At 41.1% G+C, this 26,264-nt stretch overlaps 2 protein-coding genes across 9 annotated transcripts in view; one reads left to right on the top strand and one right to left on the bottom strand.

Annotated features, from left to right (window-relative positions):
* The window catches only part of SETD2 (SET domain containing 2, histone lysine methyltransferase), an 82,953-nt gene extending 76,272 nt beyond the window's left edge, over nucleotides 1-6,681 (bottom strand). For 4 of the 6 annotated variants that reach the window (XR_015151717.1, XR_015151718.1, XR_015151719.1 and 1 more), the window contains exon 1: nucleotides 6,549-6,681. Coding sequence is in view for 2 of the 6 variants with exons in the window: in XM_086368304.1 (XP_086224430.1) it covers nucleotides 6,549-6,622 (74 nt within the window). In the remaining 4 variants the exon portion in view is untranslated. Of the gene's footprint in view, nucleotides 1-4,474; nucleotides 4,564-6,548 lie in introns of those variants that run through there. The other 2 variants (XM_086368305.1, XM_086368307.1) reach the window with 2 other exon arrangements.
* KLHL18 (kelch like family member 18) overlaps nucleotides 6,490-26,264 on the top strand; it is a 126,727-nt gene continuing 106,952 nt past the window's right edge. For 2 of the 3 annotated variants that reach the window (XM_086368324.1, XM_086368325.1), the window contains exons 1-3: nucleotides 6,490-7,252; nucleotides 18,814-18,953; nucleotides 19,837-19,936. The gene's annotated coding sequence lies outside the window, so the exon portion shown is untranslated. Of the gene's footprint in view, nucleotides 7,253-18,813; nucleotides 18,954-19,223; nucleotides 19,358-19,836; nucleotides 19,937-26,264 lie in introns of all 3 variants that reach the window. The other variant, XM_086368326.1, reaches the window with a different exon arrangement.

Here is a 26,264-nt window from a genome sequence, read left to right as displayed (position 1 = left end):
TGTCTGACTCTTTGCGACCCCGTGGACTGTAGCCTACCAGGCTCCTCTGTCCATGGGATTCTCCAGGCAAGAGTACTGGAGTGGGTTGCCATTTCCTTCTCCAGGGGATCTTCCCGACCCAGGGATCGAACCCGGGTCTCCCACATTGGAGGCAGATGCTTTAACCTCTGAGCCAAAGTCACTGTCAGGCTTACTGTGATCACCAGGAAACCCTCCAAGCAGTAGTTTGGCCTCCCATATACCTCAGTAGCCGAAAGACTATACCTTGGCCTGAAGAACATACCTCAATCACTATAAAGCTATTTTTCTCTTATAAAATAACAAAAACTGAATTATGGACTGGCTGCAAAGCTCCTAAAGGTCCAGACTCTATGTGGAATCTTTCAGTTGGCTTCCTATGGCATCTCTAACCCCACCATAACTTAGGTGAATTATGAGAATGTTATAAGAACATGACTATCGCCACTGCTTTATATTTAATTTGAACATGCTAAAGTATTTTTGCCAGCTAATAAACTTTATTTTTGCCAAATTCACCATGCTTTTCATATCACAGTGCCTCATAAAGTACTGTTCTTTCTAGCTGAATCTTTTTAGCCAATACTAATAAAAGTTTAAAGCAATCTTCCTCCAATTAAAAATAAGCAGATTTTTCAAAAAACTTAACACTGTCCTATTTCTTAAATCCTCATAAAACCCTCTGCAGAAAATACTGTTATGATTCTTACTTTACCTACAAGGACACCAAGGCATTACAAAATTTGCCCAGGTTCATACAGCGATTAAGAGGTGAGATTCTAAACCAAGAGTTAGGATACAGAGTCCAATGGTTTAACATGTTTTGTGCCTTGGACCTTTCTGGGGTCAGGTGAAGCCTGCAAATTCCTTTTCAGCTTAATATTTTTAAATATGTGAAATAAACAAAGGGCACCAATTACCTTTGGGACAAAAACCCCAAATGTATGATACAGCACTGTATATGCTTCTCAACAATCTAGTGGTGGATCTCCAATCTACTGAAATTTCTATGTAATGATGAACGCAGATAATGAAGTATTTACAATAATCAAAACATAAAAAACCTGTGATTTGTACTAGCAGTAAAATCACAGGTACTATATTACAGGCCAATAAAATCACAGGTTAATACTACTATAGTTTTCTGTTTACATTAGTAATTAAAAGAAATGCTAACTTCTAGTTAGAGGTTAGTGAGGACATAATTTCCCCCCTAAGTTTATGGATGGTATCCATGTTAACACTGCCTTCTATATCAATCCTCTTAGCATTGCAGTTAAGAAAAAGAAATTTAAGAACGCAAAGTAGTTGTCTGAGGAAGTTTTACAAATAGCTGAGGAAAGGAGACAAGCAAAAAGCAAAGGAAAGGGAAAGATACACCCAACTGAATGCAGAGTTGCAGAGAATAGCAAGAAAAGAAGACCTTCAATGAACAACGCAAAGACATAAAGGAAAACAACAGAATAGGAAAGACTAGAGATCAAGAAAATTTGGAGATATCAAGTGAACATTTCATGCAAGAATGGGCATGATAAAGGACATAAATGGTAAGGACCTAACAAAGGCAGAAAAGAGTAAGAAGAGATGGCAAGAATACACAGAAGAACTATACAAAAAAGGTCTTAATGACTAGGATAACCATGGTGGTGTGGTCACTCACCTAGGGCCAGACATTCTAGAGTGTGAAGTCAAGTGGGCCTTAGGAAGTATTTCTACAAAGACAGTGGAGGCAATGGAATTCCAGCTGAGCTACTTACAAATCCTAAAAGACGATGCAGTTGAAGTGCTGCACTCAACATGTCAGCAAATTCAGAAAACTCAGCAGTGGCCACAGAATTGGAAGAGGTCAGTTTTTATTCCAATCCCAAAGAAGGGCGGTGCCAAAAAATGTTAAACTACCAGACAATTGTGCTCATTTCACATGCTAGTAAGGCTAAGCTACAACAATACGTAAACCAAGAACTCCCAGATGTACAAGCTGGGTTCAGAAAAGAAAAAGGAACCAGAGAACAAACTGCCAACATTTGCTGATCACAGAGAAAGCAAGGGAATTATAGAAAAACATATGCTTCATTGACTACACTAAAGCTTTTGACTGTGTGGATCACAACAAACTGGAAAATTCTTAAAGAGATAGGAATACGAGACCATCTTACCTGCGTCTTGAGAAACCTGTATGCAGGTCAAGAAGCAACAATTAGAACCGGACATTGAACAGCAGACTGATTCAAAATTAGGAAAGGAGTACGTCAAGACTGTACATTGTCACCCTGCTTGTTTAACTTACATGCAGAGTACATCATGCAAAATGCCAGGGTGGATGAATCATAAACTGGAATCAAGATTGCAGTCTGGGAGAAATATCAACAATCTCAGTTATGCAGATGATACCACTTTAATTGCAAAAAGTGAAGAGGAACTAAAAAGCCTCTTGTTGAGGGTGAAAGAGGAGATTGAAAAAGCTGGCTTGAAACTCAGCATTCAAAAAACTAAGATCACGGCATCCAGTCCTATCACTTCATAGCAAGTAGAAGGGGGGAAAGTAGAAGCAGTGATTTTCCTGGGCTCCAAAACGTGTAGTTAAAGCTATGGTTTTTCCAGTATTCATGTACAGATGTGAGAGTTGGACCATAAAAAAGGCTGAGCGCTGAAGAATTGATGCTTTAGAATTATGGCTCTAGAGAAGACTCTTTGGAGTCCCTAGGACTGCAAGATCAAACCAGTCAATGTGAAATAAAATCAACCCTGAATATTCACTGGAAAGACTGATGCTGAAGCTCCAATACTATGGCCACCTGATGCGAACAGCCAACTCACTGGAATAAACCCTGATACTGGGGAAACTGAAGGCAAAAGGAGAAGAATGCAGCAGAGGATGAGATGGTTAGATCATCAAAAACTCAACGGACATGAAATGGAGCAAATTCCAGGAGACTGTTAAAGGATAGGGAAGGCTGGCCTGCTGCAGTCCATGGTGTTGCAAAGAATCAGACACAATTTAGCAACTGAACAACAACAGTAATCTCGTGTCCTTTTCTCTGTCCACACTGGATCCCTTGGTGCTCTCATCCAGTCTTGTGGCTTTGAATACTACCTAAGTGGCTGACTACAAAGTTTATCTCTAGTCCAGACCCTTCTCCTAAAGTCCACACCTGAATGTCAATTCAACCAGAATATCTAAAAGGCATCTCAAACTTACCACTTCTAAAACTGAACTCTATTCCCCAAACGTGCTCTTCTCACAGTCACCCCTATTCTAGTTGATGGCAACCCCATCTTCTCACTGCTCAGACCCAAACTCTTGGAATCATCCTTGACTCCTCTCTCACATGCTACATCTGATCTATCAACAATTCACATTGGTATGGTCTTCAAAATATATCCAGAATTCAACCATTTTTCACTATCTCCTGTTACCACCTTGATAGAAGTCATGAGCATCTCTCTCAACTTCCAGCTTCCTTATAATTATATGTATCTCCCTGCTTCTACTGTTTGTTCCTCTCTGCAAACTTCAGTGATCATTTGGAAGCTGAAAGCAGACCGTGTCACTCCTTGGTTGAAAACTCCAGGCAAAGAACTTATAAACGCTCTACAAAGCCCTGTGAAATCTGTACCCCATCCTAACATAATGTATTAATACTATTACTTTTTTGTTCATTCCATTCTAGCCATACTGAGCAGAACTCTCTAGGTCTGCCTCAGTGTCTTGGAACAAACTATTCCCTCTAACTTCCTCCCTTTTAAGTCTGCCTAAACATTACTCTCAAGAAGGCTCACCCAATGCACCTCATTTTATATTTCAACATCTACCCCAGAAATTTTGGATTCCCCTTATTGTGCTCCACTTTCCAAAGTAATAACCTTTGAACATTCTATACTATGTATTATCACCCCTCACTAGGAAGGGTGCAAACACAAGCAAAATTGTTTTGTACGTCGCTCACCCCAGCATGCCTATGTTTGGCACAAAGTAAATATGCATACAATCAAAGGACAGCAATCTCTGTAAAGGATTTGCCTGTGTCTCATTAGAAGAACTCCTTGACGTCTCCAGCTGGATTTTTAATTTGCAGTGTCAACACCTGGCCCTGGGTCTGCTCAACAGCAGACACCTAATGCACAGATACTCAGGTGATTAGTCACTTTCACCTGAAACATAATCCTAGATGCCTGAGGAAAAGCTAGGTCTTACAGCTGTGTCTCATTAAATAGTTGGTAGGAGACAAACAGAACATCAAGTTCCAACTGTTACTTCAATCAAACTGAATTTAAGTTTCATGATTCATTTCTTCATGTGTCTAGGAAATATTTCAAACCAGCTACAGTCTGAAAAGGGCCCTTGGTCATTCCTCCCCCCAGCCATTGGCACCACCTCTCTAGCCCACCTAATCTTTTCATGCTTAACATCCTACCTCTTAAGCGTTCCTTGATGACCCCAGCTAGAAGCACTTACATGTGTCACACTCTGTGTCAAGTGCTTTTCATCTATTATTCTCATTTGGTTCTCCCAAAAGTCCTATGAGGTTGCTTCCATTACAACACCTATTTCAAAGATAAGAAAAACTCAAACTTAGAGAGATGAAGTCACTTGTTCAAGGTTCAACGAATGTTCAAACCCAGGTATGCCTGGCTCTGAAATCCAAGTTCTTTAACCACTATACCACTTTTCTCTCTCCAGGGTTATACACCCTAACTAGCTTATACAAACTACTTCATGGGATTTGCTGTCACTTCTTGTTGTTCAGTTGTTTCTGCATCTGTTAAAGCAGGTGATATCATTCAGGATGCTTCCTACCAAGACCCCTCCCAGTTCTTACAGTATTACAAAACAAAACGTTTTATAATTCTCTACATACTCCTTGTAGATTAATACACACACACACACCACACACACATTTTAGCACTTAGTCACTACAGAAATTAGAAATCTCCACTGTTAGGAAGCAGGACAGATAGAAAAGCAATAAAAATTAAAAAACTCCAAGACCTTATATAAAAAAATATAACACTTCTGATTCCTCCCCACATTCCTCCCCATGTCCATCAAAGATGCACTTGAGTCCATTATTCCATATAATATGAAAAGCTGTATTTTCTTTCAAGAAGTTTAAGAATGTGATCCTTAAGGCTTCTGTACTTCACCAAACAACCTGGTAAAAAAACTGAAAAGCAAGCACTTAAGACCATTCAGGAACTAGCATGTTATTTTGGACAGGACAAGTGCTCAATGAGCAGTTATTGGATCATGATACAGAATTTTCCTTTTTGTGAGGTTTTCCAAGTCTCAAACCAAGAGCCTGTAAAGAGTCATAGCAGAACTAAGCTGAAATGTGTCAAGAGAGCAAATATCTTGGAAGCATTCCGGTCATAAAAGTGAATTTCATTTGATATCTCTATCAACTGTTTAGGTTTGAAATATGCCATACATTTGTAGGTCCAGACTTGAGCCAACACCAGCAAATGCAGTTTAAGTTTCAAAACAATAGTCTTGGGAGGACGTGGGAAAGAAGTGAATCCAGGCTCTGGAGTGGAAGCTCTCAAGAAACCAGATACAGTAGTTGATACGGCCCTCAACAGCAAAGTAAAAATGTCCCAGGCTTAAAATATACTATTGGTTTCTAGATATTTCCGTTTTCAAGACCACTGTCTTCTTTAGAGACTCCTCAAGCGATTCCTGCTTCTTAACAAAGTCTTCACAAGGAGTAGAAAGTCATCTATTCACGGCAAGAGGTTGCTGTTACCGAGGAAGTTGTGTGTCCGAAAGTGTGCAAATCTCATAATCTGGTAGAGAATGTATACCCCTCCGGAGGCTTTCATTTTCGGGCGGAAAAACAAACCCGGTGTCACCTCCACATTGGGGCCACTCAAACCTCGCCACCATTACAAAACCGAAGTGCCAAAGGTGCAGAATGTGAAGCCGGAAGCACTACCACGCCAGGATCAAGTTCCAGGAGAAGAGGGAAAAAAAAAAAAAAAATCAAAACCGAGAGTGCAGCGCGGGCCCCTCGGCCGCCCTGGGCCGAACGACGCACGTAGGCCCTTCCGGTCAGAGCCGCCGTCGCCGGGAGGCCGGGCGACGGGCCGGGCTTCCACCTGAGCCCGGGGATTCGCGGCCTACTCTTGCCGGTGCCCCCTCGCCGAGTCTGGCACCGGCTGCTTCTCCAACTCGGTCCCTTTCGTAGGTAGCGCAGCCCAAGTGGGCCACGAGGATCCGGGGGAGGCCGCCGATCCTAGGGCGGGCCGGATCGGTACAGACGCGGCGGCGGTCGCGGCCGCGCCGCCCCTCCCCCACCGGCCCGGCCCAACCGCCGCGGCGACGCGAGCAGCGGCGCCAACGCCGGGCCCAACCACCGGCCCGCGGCGGCCCGGACAAGGGGCCTGTGGCGGCGGCGCGGGCCCGCTCTGCACGCCGCCCGCGCGAGTTCACCGCGGGCCCGTTACTCCCCGCGCCATCCGCCAGGACGCGCCGCCCTCGGCTCGGGCTGAGATGGCCGAGGGCAGCGGGAGGCCGCGGAGCTGATACTTACTCAGGGGTTGGGTGCTCGGGGTCGTAGAAATCCCCCATCTTTGGAGGCGGCTGCGGCGGCAGCTGCTGCTTCATCGGGAGCCGCTGGAGACCGCGACTCGAGCCCCCTCCCCGCGGCAGGGCGACGCGAGGGAGGGGAGGGGAGGAGGCCGCTGGTCCGACCGCGGCGGCGGCAGGGGCGGCCCGCGTCGCTGGCCCGCTCGCTCCCTCCCTCCGGCGCCCGCCCGCCGCTCTCTCCCCCACACACTCACACGGGGAGCGACGCTTACCCCGCCCGCCCCTTAGCCGCACAGGCCCAGCCCCTTAAAGGGACACGCACCCGCCGCGCCTCCGCCGCCAGTCGGCGCGCCGGCAGCTGCCGGTAGTCCTCTGAGAGGAGCGGCGTGGGAGCAGCTGTGCGAAGCCCGCCGACCCGGCCCGACTTCGCCTGCGACTTCCCGGAACAATAAGCCCCGGGCCCTAGCGCTGTCGGCCTAGCTCGGGGCCGAAAGCTGCTGCGCCGCGACCCCTCCCTCGGGCTTGCTGTGGCGGCTGGGGCGCTGAGGTGTGACACGGCGCGCCTCGGGGTTGTTTGCGGGCGAACAGCCGAGCCCGCCCAGACACTACGAGCCTTCCTGCCCCGCCGCCCTCGAAGACCTGCCCTCCCGGAGCGCCGGAGTCCTCAGCGGCGCCGAGGGCCCCTCCCCTGGGCTTGCGGGCTCTGAGGTAAGGCGGGCGCCTCTTTTCCCTAGTCTCTCGCCCCTCTCTCCTTTATTCCTCTTCGCCTTCTCTTCCTCTCGCCTCTTCATCTCGTCCCGTCGACAAGCACGGAAGTAGAGCTAGGCCGGGGATTCGCGCTGAAGCCGAGCTCTGGGGACGCCCCTTCCTCCTTCCCGCCCCCGCCGGGTCGGCCGGGCTCAGTCTGCCCACCGCCCGGCTACGTCCCGCCACCTCTACCCTCCACCCCAACATCTGGGAGCGGTGGCTCCCGTGTTCTGCGTGGTTCTTACGACCTTGGAGGAAATGTCCTTTAAGAAAAGGTTATGAATCGCTTTCCTGCCCTAATGACGTAGTAAGATTAAGTAGGATAACTTGAAAGGGCTGTGGGTTTTATTTTTGGAAGGATAAAGAGTGTATAAAGCCATTAGCTAAAGGCTAAGGGGGTGGGGAGGGTTTCATAAGATCTGATTTTTTTGTAGTTTTATTTTTTCCACTGTAATTTTGAACCGGATTTTACTAGCAAGCAACTGGATGGAGGTATGTGTTAGGAACTGAATGTGTACTCCATCCCCTAAATTTATATGTGAAATTCTATCCCCCAAGATGTGGGGCTTTCGGAAGGTGTTTAGGACAGGACTGTGGAGCCTGCATGAATGAGATTAGTGGCCTTATAAAAAGCCCTTGAGAGAAGGAAATGGCAACCCATTCCAGTATTCTTGCTTAGAGAATCCCATGGACAGAGGATCCTGGCAGGCTACAGTCCGTGGGGTCGCAAAGAGTCCGACACAACTGAGTGACTGAGCACACACAGATTTTTTGCAATAGCCTTGCAGAGTTTCTGTCTTTTGCCTCTTTCTTCATGATCCTATTGCTCATGGCTTCCCTGGTGGCTCAGATGGTAAAGAATCTGCCTGCAATGAGCGAGGCCTGGGTTCAGTCCCTGGGTCTGGAAGATCCTCTGGAGAAGAGAATGGCAACCCACTCCCGTATTCTTACCTGGAGAATCCCATGGACAGAGGAATCTGGTGGGCTACAGCCCATGGGGTGGCAAAGAGTCGGACACGACTGAGCAACTTGCACTTCACTCAAAAGCCCATTGAGCCCTCTCCTGTTAGTTCTGAGGATATAAGGAGAAAACTCAGTCTGCAACCCAGAAGGTGGCCCTTGTCAGAACTCAGTTATACTGGCAGCTCAATCTCCAACTTTCAACCTCCAAAACTGTCTGAGAAGTGAGTTTCTGTAGTTGATAGCTACCCACTCTATGGTATTCCATTTTAGCAACCAAAGTATATGAGAGTATAAAGCCTCTCCTAGCTCTTTTTTATATCCTATATAAAAGGATATAAAATCTTATATATCCTACACACACATATTTATATGTTAGTGTCTATTAGTGCTTTATCATCATTGTTTCTCACTTGAGGATTATTTTGTTTTTTTGTTGGCTTTTCAGCATATCCAGACCCCATCTGACTCCCTTGGTTCAAGTCTCTCATGGCCACTTCTTTACAAACTATGAATATTGACTAATTTTTCTGCTTTTTCTCATTGTAAGATGAGAATATTAATGTGTACAGGACCTCACTGTTGCGAGGATACAATGAGATAATGTCTATAAAGCTTTAAACTTTCAATAAATGTCAGCACTTACCAGAGTGCAATGATTAAGAGCTACCTAGCACTGTATACCCGCCCTGCCACTTTCTAGCTGTGTGACATGAGGCATGGTTACTTTTCATGCTTGCAGTGCCTTATCCGTAAAATAGAGGTATTATCTACTGCACAGAGTGTTGTGATTATTAAAATTGTATAAAACGTGCTTGCACAATGCCTCTCCCCGAGTAAAGTTATCTTTTAGGCTTTGAAAGAATAAATTGGAGCCCTATGCCTTGGGTACCACATAGGCTATTGGGAGCCACTTCACATTGGACAGACCGGAAAGGACTATGATAAATATAGGTGAAGGTGGCTGAAATAATGTTAAGTGTGAGGTGACAAAGACCTAAACTGAGATAAATGAGAAAAAAGCAGTCAGTTACAGGTCTCCTGTTTCCTAAATAACAAAACAGATAGCTCTCTTGCAGGAGGTACCAGTTGATATCTCTAATACCTAGTCTTAGGATAGCATTAGTCTGGTTAGAAACCAAAGCAATAAGCATGCTGACCTGTGGGGTTCAGTGGGAAATACTAAGTCCCAAACATAAATAAATGAACCAAGTTTTTACAGGCAAGATTGAATACTATTAAATGCCCTCATCTATGACTGTACTAGGAGTTCTCTGTACAACTATTTTAAATTCAAAGAGAATGTGTTCACAAAATGTATACTTAGGCCTGGCCTCTTGATCAAAGCTGTGGAATAATTTGGTCTATAACTGACCATCTCCCAGTTTCTTGTTTAAGACTGCCTACAAATAAGTTTGAAGGAAAAATGTCAAAAGTTTTAAAATGAAATATTATTATAAGAGGCATTCCATAAAATCCTTCATAATTGTTCCTGCCATTACTGCGCCTGTAGGCCCAGAGCACTCCATCTCAGGGAACCCAAACGAAGCCAGTAGTGACCCTGAAACAAAGTTGACTCAGGCATTTCTTGCCTTAGGGGAGGTGGAAGGCCAAAGATCAGACATTGCCCTCAGTTATGCTCTTGGTACCTAGATGGGAAAAGAAAAATCATTTTTTAAGGTGGCTGCTACTAAGTCACTTCAGTCGTGTCCGACTCTGTGTGACCCCACAGACGGCAGCCCACCAGGCTCCCCCGTCCCTGGGATTCAGAGTATCAATTGCTTGCTTGAGCACATTTTCCAGAACTACTATGTGTAAACATAATTTTTGAAGTAATGTGTTGACAAGGCGGTTCTTAGGACTGGTACAACTCAGAAACAATAAGTAAGATCAAGACAGCCAGCTATTCTGAGGTACCACTGGGTGGTTCCTCTTTTCAGTGTGCCAGGCCAAAGCTCTGCTGCTTCAAATGAGAACCTGGCTAAGGCTCTGAGAGAGAGAGAAAAGGTTGTTTCCCCCTCAAAGTAGCTGGAGCTGAGTGAGGAAGCTGCCCCTACCTATTTAACCTCGTCTCCTACCATCCCATTCTGCCTTCAACAAATCCTACCCCCACCTGAGTGAGGATTCTCAGAAGACTTCCTCGAGAAATGCCAACTTGGGAAGGACATACAAGAACTAGGCCTTCAGTCCTACGGCTCCCCAGAGTTCCTGTCTTTGTCAAGAGGGAACAAGGTTGGCAGTGGCAACAAATCCAGTGTGGGCAGTGTGAGCCAGGGCAATGTGGGAAACCCTGTCTCTACCCATGTGCTCCCACAAATATCTTCACATTGGCAAAATTAGGCCCATTCTTAATGGCCATAGCCCGTGGTTAATAATGGTCCGCTGGTGTATAAAAGGTTGAATTTAATATCAGAGAGGCAGTTTGGGAGTATACATGAATGATATACAAGACTGGGTTATATCAAGATCAAATGTTTGAAAGTTGAGACTTGCCAATACAAGGTTTATGAAGATCACAGCAGTTTGTAAGACACCTAATTACTTTCCTTGATTATTTATTACCTTGAATCTATTCCTTAGTGTTAATGATCCTATCATCAGTTTGTTTTTTTCTAGTCCAGTGTACTTTTAAATAGAGGAATTGTGTTACATATTCCAGAAATGTATTTTTCCAGAAATGTATTTTTCATTATTTGTAATGAAAAAACAAAACTGGCTGTTACTGTAGTTGCACATTAACCATAACATCATGACTACAAACAAGTACATCCTAACATTAAAATAGAAACATGATTTGGTTATCAATGAGCTGTTATATGGGCTTCCCTGGTGGCTCAAAGGGTAAAGAATCTGCCTGCAGTGCAGGAGACCCGGGTTCAATCCTTGGTTTGGGAAGATCCCCTGGAGAAGGGAATGGCTACCTACTCCAGTATTCTTGCCTAGAGAGTTCCATGGACAGAGGAGCCTGGCAGGCTACAGTCCATGGGGTCCCTAAGAGTCAGATAGGACTAAGTGACTAACACATTCACTTTCAAGCTGTTATATAGGGTTTCCCAGGTGGTGCCAGTAGTAAAGAACCTGTGTGCCAATGCAGGAGGCGTAAGAGACTAAGGTTCAGTCCCTCGGTCGGGAAGATCCCCTGGAGGAGGGCATGGCAATCCACTCCAATGTTCTTGCCTGGAGAATCCCATGGACAGAGAGGAGCCTGGCGGGTTACAGTCCATAAGGTCACAAAGAGTTGGACACAACTGAAGTGACTTAGCACACACCATTTAATAAAAACTGTGTGTGTGTGTGTGTGTGTGTATCTTTTGATTCAGCAAATTCTGTTTCTGAAATTCTACTTCATAGACTATTCATACCAAAGAATATTGTCATTAAAAAGAAAGAATTTTCACTGTACTAGATGTTCTGGAGGAGTTTTTATGAGGTTTGGGGATTTTTTGAATGGGAAAAGCAAGATTTTTAGACATATATAAATATACATATATACATGCATATATTTATTTGATTTTGTGAGGATGATGAAAGATATGAACAAATATATGCCATTTAGTCAAGTTGTTTTGAGAGTTGAAGGAGGGAATGAGAAAAAAATAAGGAAAAATTACTACTACCATACCCTGATAAATATATATTGATCTATAGATGTTTGTATATATTTAGAGCGCCTTTAAGAAATTAGGAGAAAAAAGTGTGTATCTACTGGCTTAAAGGGGTGTTAACTTTAAAAAGTAAGTATTTGGAGTCTATGTCTATTAAACCAAGATATGCATGAAAGTGAAAGTGGCTCAGTTGTGTCCAACTCTTTGCGACCCCATGAACTGTATGGCATGGAATTCTCCAGGCCAGAATACTGGAGTGGGTAGCCTTTCGCTTCTCCAGGGGATCTTCCCAATCCAGCAATCGAACCCAATCTCCCGCTTTGCAGGCAGATTCTTTATCAGCTGAGCCACAAGGGAAGCCCAAGATGTGCATACTAATATATTAATAAGTGCTTGTGTAAGTATATCCAAACAATGAGAAGGGTGCAGAATGATACAGATGAGTTTGTTAATATTACCAGTGTTTTGTATGTGAGGTATGAGAGAAAGAAAGAAATCAAAGATGAATCCTAAATTTTTACCTCAACACCTAGATAACTGGTGAAGACTTGAGACCAGGAGAAAGAGGTTGGAATTAATAATTATGCTTTCAATGTATTAAGGCAGGAAATGCTGATAAACATTCAGATGGAGATATCAAGTGAGCAGTTCAAAATACCCATCAGGAATTTAGAGGATTCCTCATAAGAAAATAGAAATTTTGGGGTCCTCAGTATACAAGTGATATTTAAAGCTATAGGACTGCACAAGATTTCCTAGGGAAAAAGTACAACTAAAGAAGAAAAGCAGATAAAAGGACAGTACTCAGGATTGAGCATTTGAGACTTAGCCTTTACAAGTTATAAAGAACAGTAAGCCAGCAAAGGGACACAGGTGAAATTAATAACAAACAGGAGAGTGTGGCCACATAGAGGCCATGAAAAGAAAGCTTCTAAATGAATTAACAAATTAAGAAGCAATATTGCTTTTTGCTCTCAGCTACTTTGCACATTTATCCTTGTATCGGTTCTCAATTGTCAGGCCTAGTGGGAAGCCAGAAATCTGTACTTCTATCCAACAAGAACAAGGCACCACTCCCCTCTGGGGTATCATAGAAGGTGAAATGGGAAACCTGAAATTTCACCCCCACTGGCACTTAGGACATGACACTCTATTCCATCTGGCCTAGTGTCAGAGAGGTCATTCTAAAATAGAAGGTTTACAAAAGATCCAGAGTCTCATAATGCTCTGACAGTCCAGGATGCCATTTTAAAAAAATCATTCATCAGGAGAATTACAAACTGAATGACAAAATACAATTTTGAAAGATGCTGACACCAGAAAGAGAAAGACGCATAACATATCACTTACATGTAGAATCTAAAATATGGCACAAATGAACCTATCTATAAATCAGAGTCAGAGTCCCAGAAGAAGAGAAGAAAGAAAGGTCAAAAGTATTCAAAGAAACAATGGCTGAAGACTTACAAATTTGTCAAAGTAGATACACCTACAGATTCAAGAAGCTGAACATATCCAAAACAGAATAGACCCAAAGAAATCTATACCCAGGTACATCCAATTTAAACTTCTGAAAACTAAAAAAAGAAAAAATCTTGAAAACTGAAAGAGCAATAACACCTACAGGAAACATTTTTTGGATGGCAGATTTCTCATCAGCACCATGGTGGTCAGAAGGAAGTAGCACATTATCCAGTTTCTGAAAGAAAACTGTTAGGCTTCCCTGGTGATCCAGTGGCTAAGGCTTGGCAATCCCAATGCAGGGCGCCTGGCTTCGATCCCTGTTCAGGTAGCTAGATACCACATAGGCAAATAAAGGTCCTGTATGCCATAACTAAGACCTGGTGCAACCAAAATAAATAACAACAATAATAAACCTATGGGAAAAGAAAAACCCTGCCAATTCCAGATTCTACATATGGGAAGATTATCCTTCAGGAATGAAAGAAAACTTAGAAAAGCTAAGAATTTGTCACCACTGAACCTACTATAAAAATTTCTGGAAAATGTTCTTCAAATATAAAGGAAATAATGAAAGATGGAAGTTTAAGCTATAAGGAAAAAGGAAAGCACAATAGAACAAAATATTACTAAATACAATATACTTCCTTTTCTATATTATGTTTGACGGTTGAAACAAAAATATATCTCTCCATAATATCTGATTTGGTTTGCAGTGACTATAGAAGAAATATTTAAGACAGTTATAAATAGGGGAGGCTAAAGGGACTTAAAGGGAGCTACGGTTTCTATACTTAATTTGAACTGGTAAAATATTAAAACCAATAGACTGTTAAGTAATTTAAATATTTAGAGTAAATACCCCCAGAAAAATCTGTGCAAGAGATACACTCAAAACATTATAGAACACTTCCCTGGCGGTCCAGTGGTTAAGGGTCCACCTGCCAGTGCAGCAAACTTGGGTTCAACTGCTGGTCCGGAAGATTCCACATGCATAGAGCGCTTAGCCCATGTGCCACAACTACTGACCATGCGCTGTAGAACCCGCGAGCCACAGCAATGTACTCGGATCCATATCTCACACTATAAACAAAAATTAACTCTAGAGGAGTCATAGGCCTAAATGTCAATCCTCACATTATAAAACTTCGAAAAACAGGAGAAACCTTTTGTGACCTTGACTTAGGCAATAAAAGCTCAGTCCATAAAACAACAAATTGACAAAATGGACTTTACCAAAGTTAAAAATTCCTGCTTCTTAAAAGACAATGTTAGGAAAATGAAAACACAAAGCACAAGCTAGGAGAAAAATCTTTGCAATGCATATATCTAATAAAGAACTTGAATCCAGAATATGCAAAGAATTGTCAAAAATCACCAATAAGAAAACAGCACAATTTTTTAAATGAGTAAGAGTTCTGAACAGGCACTTCATCAAAGAAGATATCCAGATGGCAAAGAAGAACATGGAAAGTGCTCAACATCATTAGACATTGAAAGTGAAAGTTGCTCAGTTGTGTCCAACTCTTTGCGACCCCATGAACTATATAGTCCATGGAATTCTCCAGGCCAGAATACTGGAGTGGGTAGTCTTTCTTTTCTCCAGGGGATCTTCCCAACCCAGAGATCGAACCCAGGTCTCCTGCATTGCAGGTGGATTCTTTACCAGCTGAGCCACCAAGGAAGCCCAAGAATACTGGAGTGCGTAGCCTATCTCTTCTCCAGTGGATCTTCCCAACCCAGGAATCGAGCTGCGGTCTCGCACTGTTATGTGTATTCTTTACCCAACTGAGCTATCAGGGAAGCCATTGAAGAAATGCAAATTTAAAATGAAACAAGATGTCACTACACACCTGTCAGAACAGCTAAAGTCAAAAAGGTTGACTATTTCCAATATGGGCCAAGATGCATTTTACTTTCTTCTTGCTGGTGGAAGGTTCAAGATGCAATAATTTGTCTTTTGTTTTGGAAGTCACATCCCAGACTACAGAACTCCTAACATTTTTTACTGATGTGGTGGCCCCCAATTCTTCATAAGATTTATCTTCCAGTCATTGTAGCACATAACGAAGAATCCTCTATGCTAGCCATTTATTGCTTATTTGGTCCATTAATATGATGTCATCAACATAGTGAACCAATGTGATATTCTGAAGAATGTCCATGTTATTTGGATTTCTCCATTTTATAGTTTGACCACAGTCAAAGAGTTAAAGTAGCTTTGGGAAAAATTATAAATGTGCACCATTGTCCATTGCAAATGAATGTGAACTGTTTTTGAGATTAGAGATTGTCCAATGTTTACAGACTCTTTTAACCCTATTGTAATATGCAGAGCATCTGTTTGTTTGGTTCATACTACTTAACCCTAGCATATGACTGAACATAATTCAACATAGCCAAGTACCCCATATGGTAGAGACAGTTTTTTTTTGTCATTTTGTCCCTTATACAGTCTAATTTCTGCCTCACCAGACAGCATTCACGACTCAGAGAGGAAACTCATGCAGTAATTTTCCATGCTTTTTTAAAATTGAGGAATGGTTTGTGTCTAGAGAACTGATGCTCAGATCTACTGAAAAGGCTCATTTGTATTGAGTTACACAAATGGTGCCCTTTGCTACTGTTTCATCTAACCCAAGGACCTAAGGAAGTTGAAATTAATCCCAAGCCTGGAGTAAGAAATTAGTAATCTCTTCTTCCCTCTATGAACATCCTTTGTTTTTATTTTTTGGTTTACCAGTTATGATGGCACTAGAGAACTTTTTAAAAAATGTACTCTCTGAACAGCAATTTCTTGACTCCTCTCTATCTGCCAAAACTTGTGGGTAGAAACAGGGTATACAGAGATAAAGTAATCTCTGGCTTTGGGAGGCTCTCAGAGTAACTGGGAAAACACTTCAAATAGTTCAGGGACAGTACTGTATTGAAAGTACTGTAAAAACGGAACCAGAGTGCTATGGGAAAAGGAAGTAACTCTTTATGCCTAGAGGAGTTTAGAAAGGATGTGATACATACACTGAGCACTGATTAATAATCATCTGACAGAAAAGAGGGCAGATGAGGGCAATCTAGGCAGTGAACGTTAGCCCCATTAACGAGTTTCTTAGTAACTTTGGATCATACTTAAAGCCAAGTATGGATCATACTTGAAGAAGGGTTTTCTTTGCTATAAAGAACCAAAGCAGTGGTTAGACAGCTTTATATGCTAGGTTATGGGAATCTGAGGGCTTCCCTGATGGTAAAGAAGTCTCCTGCAATGCAGGAGGCCTGGGTTCAATCCCTGGGTTGGGAAGATATGGAGAGGGGAACGGCTACCCCAGTTCCCTGCCTGGAGAATTCCATGGACTGTATAGTCCACGGGGTCACTAAGAGTCAGACACAACTGAGCGACTTTCACTTTGATGAGAATCTGAATGTCTTTACATGGACTTTCAACAATGGAGCAGCAGCTAGCTAAGGTGAAAGACTACCTGCAATCATTCTTAAATATTAATACATGCTTATCACGTGAGAACGTCTGGCTCACCTGCCATGTCTGGCTTCCTAGGGTTTGCACTGTGGTGTAGTATCACAGCCATCAGGAATGAGCCTCCTGTTCCCTTGGAATACATTTTCACAGCTTTAAAATTTTTTAGTCTTTTACAAATTCATGCAGAATGAGGAATCCAATGATCATTTATACTTGGGCTCCTTGGTGGAGTGAGGGCTGCTTTTTTCCTCAAAGGATGCTTAAAGGATCGTTTGGGTCATCACGGTTGAATTTTGTCTAAGTTTTTAAAATGTTGGAAACATGACTCATACAAATACAGAATGACTATGTGTCAAAGATTTACTGTAATAACTTATTAATAAGGGAGCCAGTTAGTTAAGGCTGGTTATAAGAGCATGTTGAAGAATTGGGTATTCATAGAGATTTGTAAAAGAAAACTAAGAGTAAAAAAGGAATGTTAGAATTAAAATGTTAGATTTTATATAAAAGAGGAGAGCATTCAAACTGTACCCTTTGGGGTTATTTTTTCTGTTGAATAATATCAAGCATATAATTTGAGATTCTAAGCTCATAATTGATAGTAATAACAATGCTTTATTCCCTTAGGCTAGGTAATGAAATAACTCTTGGACGAGACCACCAGCCCTCTTAGTTTCTAGTAATGCACTGAAAGTACGTGCCACCTACCTTCTTGCCTTTTTTCCAAGTAATTTTTCTTAACATTTCATGTTTCTAAAGCCAGGCATTTGAGCTGTCTTATCCCACCCAACCCCTGTCTGTCCCAGCATGCCTTTGTAAGCCGAACTGCCCTCTACCCTTACTCTCTACGCATACCACTCTCTTCTACTTTAGAGCTATTGCCCACCCTGTCCCATCAGCCAAAGACCCTGAGGTTCATTGCCAGAGGTCAAAGAACAACTTATCCTTCAAGGGCAAATGCAGTTGGCACCCTCTTCTCAGAATCAGTGCTGTAATGAATCCCACTTGACACTCTTCCAAATTACTTAGTACCAGTTTATCTTGGCTAGTCTTAAAAAAAAATGGTTTCTTGGGATTTCACTATTTTATTTGCTTGGAACATCTCTAGAGACAGCCTGATGTAAAACTAAGTCTTCAGCTATTAATGCATTTGCTCCTGTTTAATTGGATTTGATGGCTTGGGCACACCTGCACAAAAGCTTTCAAATGAAATGTGCATTTTGTTGTGTGAACCTAATTTAAAACTGGCCCTAGGGGACATTTTGTACAATTGGTGGGGAATTTGTGATATCTTGTTGAGACTTAAAGTGACTAAATTCAGCTTTGACTGAATTTTTGATGCAAAAAAAATAAATTTAAAAAAACCTTGCAAATTGGACCACAAAAAGAAGTCTGAAAGGTCATTAATTCAGGCAGTTGATCATGGGACAAACTGCATATCCAAATGCAAAAGAATGAGTTTGTTATCATACTAAGTGAAGTAAGCCAGATAAAGACAAATACCATATATATGTTTTATCTGAAAAACATGATACAAATTAACTTATTTACAAAACAGCAATAGACTCATAGACATAGCAAACAAGCCTACCAAAGGAGAGAGAGGGGTGAGGGACAAATTAGGAGTTTCAAATTAAAATATACAAACTGTTGTACTATATGTAAAATAGATAACCAACAAGGACTTACTGTATAGCACAGGGAACTATACTCAATATCTTGTAATAACCTAAAATGGAAGAGACTATAAAAAATATATATATATAACTGAATCTCTTTGCAGTATATCTGAAACTAATGCAATATTATAAATCAAGTATATTTCAATGAAAAATTTTTAATGCAAAAAAGAAAGTGAATTTCAACTACTGCCTCACAAAATTAGCTCAAAATGGACTAAACACCTAAATAAAACTGTACAACTCTTAGATGAAAACATAGGCATAAGTCTTTTTGACCACGAATTTGTCAGTGTTTTATTAAATTTGATACCAAAAGTGTTTTGTGTATTCTCCCCATCTCAGATGGCGTTCATTTCCTTCTTGTGCTGAATCTACTTGTGTCTAATCCATGGACTGTTTTCTCAACCCATCCTCTGATTTAACCTTGTTCATGGGAGAGCCCAGAGGACACTCCATTTATCAAAGCAGTCAAGAATGCACAGGTGAGAGAGGTACTAGCATCAAGAAAAAACAGTGATGACTGGTCTTTGAAGTCTGGGGCTAACAGTGGAGATGCTCTTAGACAACCAGCCTTCCTCATAGGATGCAAAAATATCAATAATAGAGGCCAAGTGATATAGCATGTAAAGTGGGCACAATTATCTTAATTACATGAAAGCTCTAGAATGGGTTAATAGAAATGGGGAATAGTCATCATCTTACCTTATCTTCCCAACAGTCCAGTGAGGCAAATATTCGATCCCATTTTATAGAGAATCTGCATGCAAGTCAAGGCTGAGAAGGACTGACACCTTTGCCAAAGATCCACAGAAAGAGGCCTCAACTCCAGGGCCACCTACCACTCAAGTCCAAGTATTAGCATCAGACCACACTGCTTATGAAAGAAGTATGAGAGACACTTCCAACCCTGCCAGTGGCTGATAGATCTCTGGGAGACAGAAACAGCATGAACTTATTCAGAGGAGGAACAGAAATAATGTGTGTTGAAACTTGATTTTATGGAATTTTCATCAGAACTGAGAAGTTAGCACTGAACTGCTTAGATCTACTGCATGAAGCTGATGAATTGAACAGCACAAAGGGTGCTGTACATCACCCAAATTCCCCTCTGGACCTACTAGGCACTTACCTCACTAGCAGCCCGTGGGTTCTAATCACAGGACATAGAGCTTCTGAAATTCCATACTATGCTCCATGCTTGACCTCATCACAGCAGTGGTGCTCCTTTAAAATTGTGGAGGTTCATCCTCCTATCCTTGAACACTGTAAACTCACTTGCTCCCTTTACTTCCTCAGAGAATCACGGGTCAACTACTGCAAAAATTTCCTTTATCTTTACCCTGGCATCTGCTTTCTTCCCTTTAGGAAGCTCTCCTGCTCTTAGACTGAAAACCTGGCTGCTCTGTGTCTAGACTGTAGAAGTTCTGGAGATGAACAGTGCTGATGGTTTCACAACAATGTGAAGGTACTTAATGCCACTGAACTGTGCGCCTAAATACAGCACATGTCATCAGTGTGTTTTGTTCATAACCTTGGAACTGCAACTTTCATTCCTTTAAGAGATGGAAAATGCTAGCTATATAACCCAGTTGTTAACAACTTTCCTCTTTGCCATTAAATCAGAATTACTTACTGTCAGAAGACATCTGAGTTTATTTTTTACATGAAACAAATACGTTAATACTTACTTCAAGGAACATGACAGTAACCACTAGGAAATAAACCTTATAAGATTTTTAAAATCCATCAGGTTTAGTTTAAAGTGATACAGATCTAATATAATTAAGTTGTCCATTCTATAATTATTAAAAACCAGATAATATATTAATATACTTTTCTTAGGACTTTCTTGGTGGTCCAGTGATTAAGATTCTGTGCTGCCAATGCAGGGGACCCAGGTTTCATCCCTGGTCGGGGAATAGATCCCACACCACAACTAAGAGTTCTAAAGATGCTGCATGCCACAACGAACACCAAAGGTTCTGCGTGCCCCAACCAAGAACCTGGCGCAGCCAAATAAGTAAAGGGGTAAAATATTTTAAATATGTAGATATATTGCTTCTTAACTAATTTCTAATACAGTGTAATATATAGCTAAAATTATAAATCACTTATGAAGCAGAGTATGATAAATGCATGGTTTCCCTGGGTAGAATATACATATGGATGTGATGCAAATTCTGGCGTTTAACTTTTAAAAAAATAAAAAATCAAGTATGAAAATAGTAAATAACTCGATTATTTTCATTACAAGAGATCTTTTCCTATTTAATGAAGCAGAAAAGTATTTATTACTAAAAACTGATTAAACTAGCATGTAATTTCTTTCCCCCCCCAGGCCAAAAAAACAAAAAAACCCCCTCAGGTTTTAAAACAACAAAGATTTACCATAATAACAAATATTTCATGGTATGATTTGATAAAAATTTTAACTAGTCAAGTAATGCACAACAACTCTAAAATAAATCACTTAAAAGTCTTATCTGGGAATTTTATCCAGTGTATCTGAAGAGACTTAGTAGTCCCATTAAAACATTCCAGGTATATTTAAAAGAATCACTGTCAATAGTTGATGCTTTTTTTCTTTCAGAAATGATCATTTAAAGACCTGCTTACATTACATAAATACAGAAAGATATTTTTGGCATACAGGACTGAATTTCTTGTTTTTTTTTTAATTGAAGTATAGTTGATTTACAATATCACGTTAATTTCAAGTGTGTAACACAGTGATTCAGTTATACACACACACACACACACACACACACACGCATATACGCACATATATTCCTTTTCACATTCTTTTCCCTTATAGTACTGTGTGTATGTCATTCCCAATCTCCCATTTTATCCTTCCTCCATCCCCTTTGGTAACCATAAGTTTTTTTTCTAGGTCTGTGAGTCTATTTTGTAAATATGTTCATTTGTATCATATTTTTAGTTTTCATGTATAAGTGATATCATATGATATTTGTATATAAGCTCTTAGTATGATAATCTCTAGGTCCATCAATGTTGCTGCAAATGGCAATATTTCATTCCTTTTTATGACTTAATGCTCATGCTTTTTGTGGTCTGCTCACAAGTGATTATCTAACAAGAGCTAGGCATTCTTGGGCAATAGGGGATAGAAGAGACAAAATTTATTTAGTAAAAGTTACCAATACTCCCACTGCCTCACTCTATCATTTATCTGAATTCAGAACTTGGGGCAGAGTGCCCTGTTCTTAATTTAACTTTACAGTAGAGATGAGCCCAAGACAGAGAGAGAGACAGGAAACCCCCTCCAAGAGTAGAGAAGGGTAAGGTGTATGCCTTTTTCTTATAAAGGGACAAAGAGCTGTTGGTGATCCAGACCTAGATCTGACCAATGTTAGAAAATTTATGGGCAATGAGGACCTGGAAACATGTATCAAAGCCCTAGGAAGGCCTTCTCATGCCCCCAGGGGAATCAGATCCTGCTTTGCAAGACCACACATCTTAGTCACAGTGGAACTGGTGAAGTGATGTTGCCTCTTCACTCTGCCAAATTCAGAAGGAATTGGAGAAGTCCCTTCATCGGCCAGAAAAGGGAGGGACTATGACTTTTTAATGAGTAATTAATAATACCTTTCTTCTTAATTTGTACATGGTTTTCATGAATACACTTTATTTTTATGTACTGTTGCTTTTATTATTTATGTCTAGTGCTTGTCATACACACTGGTTTTCATGTTTATTTGACATTAAAATTATTGAGAGATCTTTTAATTATTTTAATAGTTAGCCAAAATTTTATTTTCTCTTTAGAACTGTTTTGTTTGATCTGTAATCACTGTGATTTTAAGTTCCTTTATTGAGACTACTACAAACACTTTTTAAAGGCTCAATCTACCTAAACTATTAGACTTGGGAAATGGCTCAAGAGACGCTCATTTATCAACATAATGAAATACCATGCAGTCAACAGCAATGTTGAAGGCAAACAATATGGACTTGCACAATAGCATCTTTTTTAAAACTGTTTTGCTTTATAGTTGATGGACAAATTAGTGTTTTATGTGTACAGCATAGTGATTCAGTTATAGTGATACATATACTCATTCTTTTTCAGATTCTTTTCCCATATAAGTTAATATAGAATATTAAGTAGAGTTCCCGGTACTATACAGTAGGTCCTTGTTGGTTATCTATTTTATATATAGTAGTGTGTGTATATTAATCCCAAGCTTAAATAGCATCTTAAACGCAGAAACTAGAACACTGATTAGAGTGAGTCAGATTATTTCAGTTCAGAGTTGAATTGGAAAAATTTAACATATTAAGTTGGGAGAAACATGAGGAATTTTTCCCTTAAATTGTTTTCTTCAAAGTGGTTAAAATATGTGTTACACAATAAAAATATGCAGTGTATGTCAAGAGCAGTGATCATTGTTAATGAGTAAACTAAAATATTCCTTGAAAATTGATTAGTAAAGAAAAGGACTTTAAAAGGGCAAAGAGCTTAAGTTATAAAAGGGAGAGTTGGTTATAGAAAAAATGTATTCCGCAAAAGCCTGCCGGAAAGACCCGAAAAACCTCTCTCCTGAGGGTAAATTCAAGAAAGGCCAAGGTAAGAGGCTCCCAGAGTAATCAACAGATCTGTATAATGCAGGTCCAAGGACCTGTTGCTGTTGATAAGCTTGAATATTTTGACATTCCCCCACACACACAAAGGGAGAAAACCAGACATGGCAAAGGGAAATGTAGTGTATATAAGCTCAACAACCACATATCAAATGTGTGTAAATCTCTGCCTCTGTGTTACAGCATTTGCCCCCCTCCCAAGGATTCTCCTCGTCTTACCCTCCTTTCTGGGATCCTAGGTAGGGAAGCTTGAATGGGGGAGTGGATGGTCCTTCCTTGTTAACCTACGTATACTACTTGGATTCTGCCTCTGTTCTGGCACCTCACTGGGATGTGCTGGCCAGTGAAGCTGAACTCAAGCTCCACTGCCCGGGAGATTTCCTCAAGCCACAGTTACTCTGCAGCTCAGTTGCCTTGTTGGTTCTGATGTCATGTTGGATGTAGCACCGTGTTGGACAGAGTGCCACGGTGTGGTGCAGCTGTCCTGTGATGCACCACTGTGCTGGTGGTGACAGCACGTAAAAGGAATTCCACGTTAGACAGAGTGCCTCGTTGGCAGCAATACATGTTGGATGTAGCACCATGTAGGCGGTGGAACCAAGTAGAAGGGGGCATGTTGGTGGGCCCTTAGGGATTACTGAGTGCTGCACAGGATTTCTAAGTGGCTGCTCCAGGGAACCCAGGACAAAATGTCTACTCTAGGATTTCTCAGTTCGGTATCAGTTCAGTCGCTCAGTGGTGTCTGACTCTTTGCAACCCCACGAACTGCAGCATGCCAGGCCTCCCTGTCCATCACCAACTCCTGGAGTTCACCCAAACCCATGTCCATCAAGTCGGTGAGGCCATCCAACCATCTCATCCTCTGTCGTCCCCTTCTCCTCCTATCCTTAATCTTTCCCAGCACCAGGGTCTTTTCAAATGAGTCACACTTCAACACTGTGGGTCCTTAATACGTATATTGTCCTTAGAAATTCAACGCTGAGAGAAGTGTAGAACTAGAGCTCCCATCTCTGACATCCTCTCCTCTTGCAAAAAAATCATAAGTAAAAATCACCCATCATTCCACCCTACATAGATAGCTACTGATCAGATTTGCATAATAATTATTTGTGTATATATTTGAGTGAAATGGCATACATTATACATAATGTTTTATAGTATTTTTATGTAATAGTATATCTGTCAGTCTTTATAGTGTGGGTAATTTAATTTTTATTAAATATAATTGATTTACAATGTTATGTTAGTTTCAAGTGTAAAGTGATTGAGATATATATAGAGATAATGTGTGTGTGTGTGCGCACACATGTGCACACGCACACACACAGTCTTGTCTTAACTCTTTGCAACATGGACTGTAGCCCACCAGGCTCCTCTGTCCATTGAATTTTCAAGGCAAGAATACTGGAGTGGGTTGCTGTTTGCTGCTACAGGGGATCTTCCTGACCCAGGGATCGAACCCACAACCCATATCTCTTTCACCTCCTGTGTTAGCAGGCAGATTTTTTACCACTGCACCACCTGGGAAGCCATATATATATATATATGGTCTTTTAGTTTCTTTTTTATTATAGGCTAACGTAAGATATTGAGTATAGTCCCCTGTGCTATACAGTAGGCCCTTGTTGTTTATCTGTTTTACATAGAGTAATGTGTATATTTTAATCTCAAACTCCAAATTTATCCCTCCCCCACGTTTCCGCTTTGGTAACCATAAGTTTTTTTTTCTATATCTGTGAGTCTATTTCTGTTTTGTAAATTATCTTTATTTTTAATGGCTATATACTCCTCCGTAGTATAAATGTACAACTCCTTTAATCAATCCCCTCTTCATTTTGGGTGCTAACAGTTGTTCGCTCTCATATACAGGGGTGTTTATCCTTGCAGAGAAATCTGTTCACCACCATGATGTTTTCATTAGTAAATTTCCTAGAATTAGAATTTCTGGTTCAAGGGATAAACTGAAGTGATGCCTGCTCATGGTGAAAATTCAAACAACACAGAAGTTATATTGCTGATAGGTATATACTCTTCCAGCCTTTTTTCTCTGCGTGTTCTCACACTATGTGTGTGCACGCACACACACACACATGCTCATAAAAAGTAAAACGGTATCCTATTATGCATACTGTTCCAAAGCTTGCTCTTTTATAAAAAGTACAGTAGATCATGAACATCCTCCTGGTGTATAAGTTTACCTCATTTTAAGTTGCAAAATATTCCAGAATATAGGTTTATTTTGTCAGCCATTCTGTGTGGACAGACATTTAAGTTGCTTACAGTTTTTCTCTCATAAATTTGGTGGCAGTAAATACCTCTTGTTAGTAGAACTTTCACATGTGTAATTCTGTAGGATAAATTTCTAGAAGTGGATTTCTAGGTGTTAGGAATGTACTGAAGTTCAGTCTCAGTGTTGGTATTCTACCAAAATCTGATTTTTAAGTTTGGCTTTAGCCAAATATCAAAATGCTTGCCTTGTGATCACTTCTGATTTCCTTAACCTTCTCATCAGTGGTAGCCTGGATGTCAACAAAATTCCTGCTTTACTATTGACTCTGGTTTGTAGAATAATGCCCTCCCCCAAAGATGTCCATTTCTAATATCTGAAGGCTGTGAATATGGTAATTTACATGGCAAAAGGGGATCAAAGATGCAGACAGAATCAAGTTTGCTAATCAGATGATATTAAAATAGCTTATCCTGGATTATCTGGATGGGGACAAGAAGGAAGCTGAAAAGGAGGGTCAGAGGGAGTCAAGACTATGGAAAAATAGTCAGACAGATGGCTTTGAAGATGGAGTAAAGGGGCCACAAGTCAAGGAATATAGGCAGCTTCTAGAAACTGGAAAAGGCAAAGAAATGGATTCTTCCCTTTTGTTACATTCATTTTAGCCCCATATCAGACTTCAAACTATAAAATAGTAAAGTTGTATTGTTTCAAGGTATTAAGTTTGTGGTAATTTGTTACCAGAGCTTCCCTGGTGGCTCAATGATAAAGAATCCGCCTGCCAGTGCAGGAGATGCAAGAGATGTGGGTTCAATCCCTGGGTCGGGAAGATCTGAAGTAGGATATGGCAACTGGTTCTAGTACTCATGCCTGGAAAACTCCATGGGCAGAGGAGCCTGACAGGCTACAGTCCGTGGGGTCACAAAGAGTAAGACACAACAGAGCACGCACACACAATCTG

This window comes from Bos grunniens, chromosome 22 (assembly GCF_055505025.1).
Source record: "Bos grunniens cultivar Pamir isolate PY7600 chromosome 22, Bosgru_T2T1.0, whole genome shotgun sequence".
Classification (NCBI taxonomy): domain Eukaryota; kingdom Metazoa; phylum Chordata; class Mammalia; order Artiodactyla; family Bovidae; genus Bos; species Bos grunniens.
The sequence above is the reverse complement of the archived record's forward strand: the minus strand, read 5'-3'. Positions and strand labels throughout refer to the sequence as shown.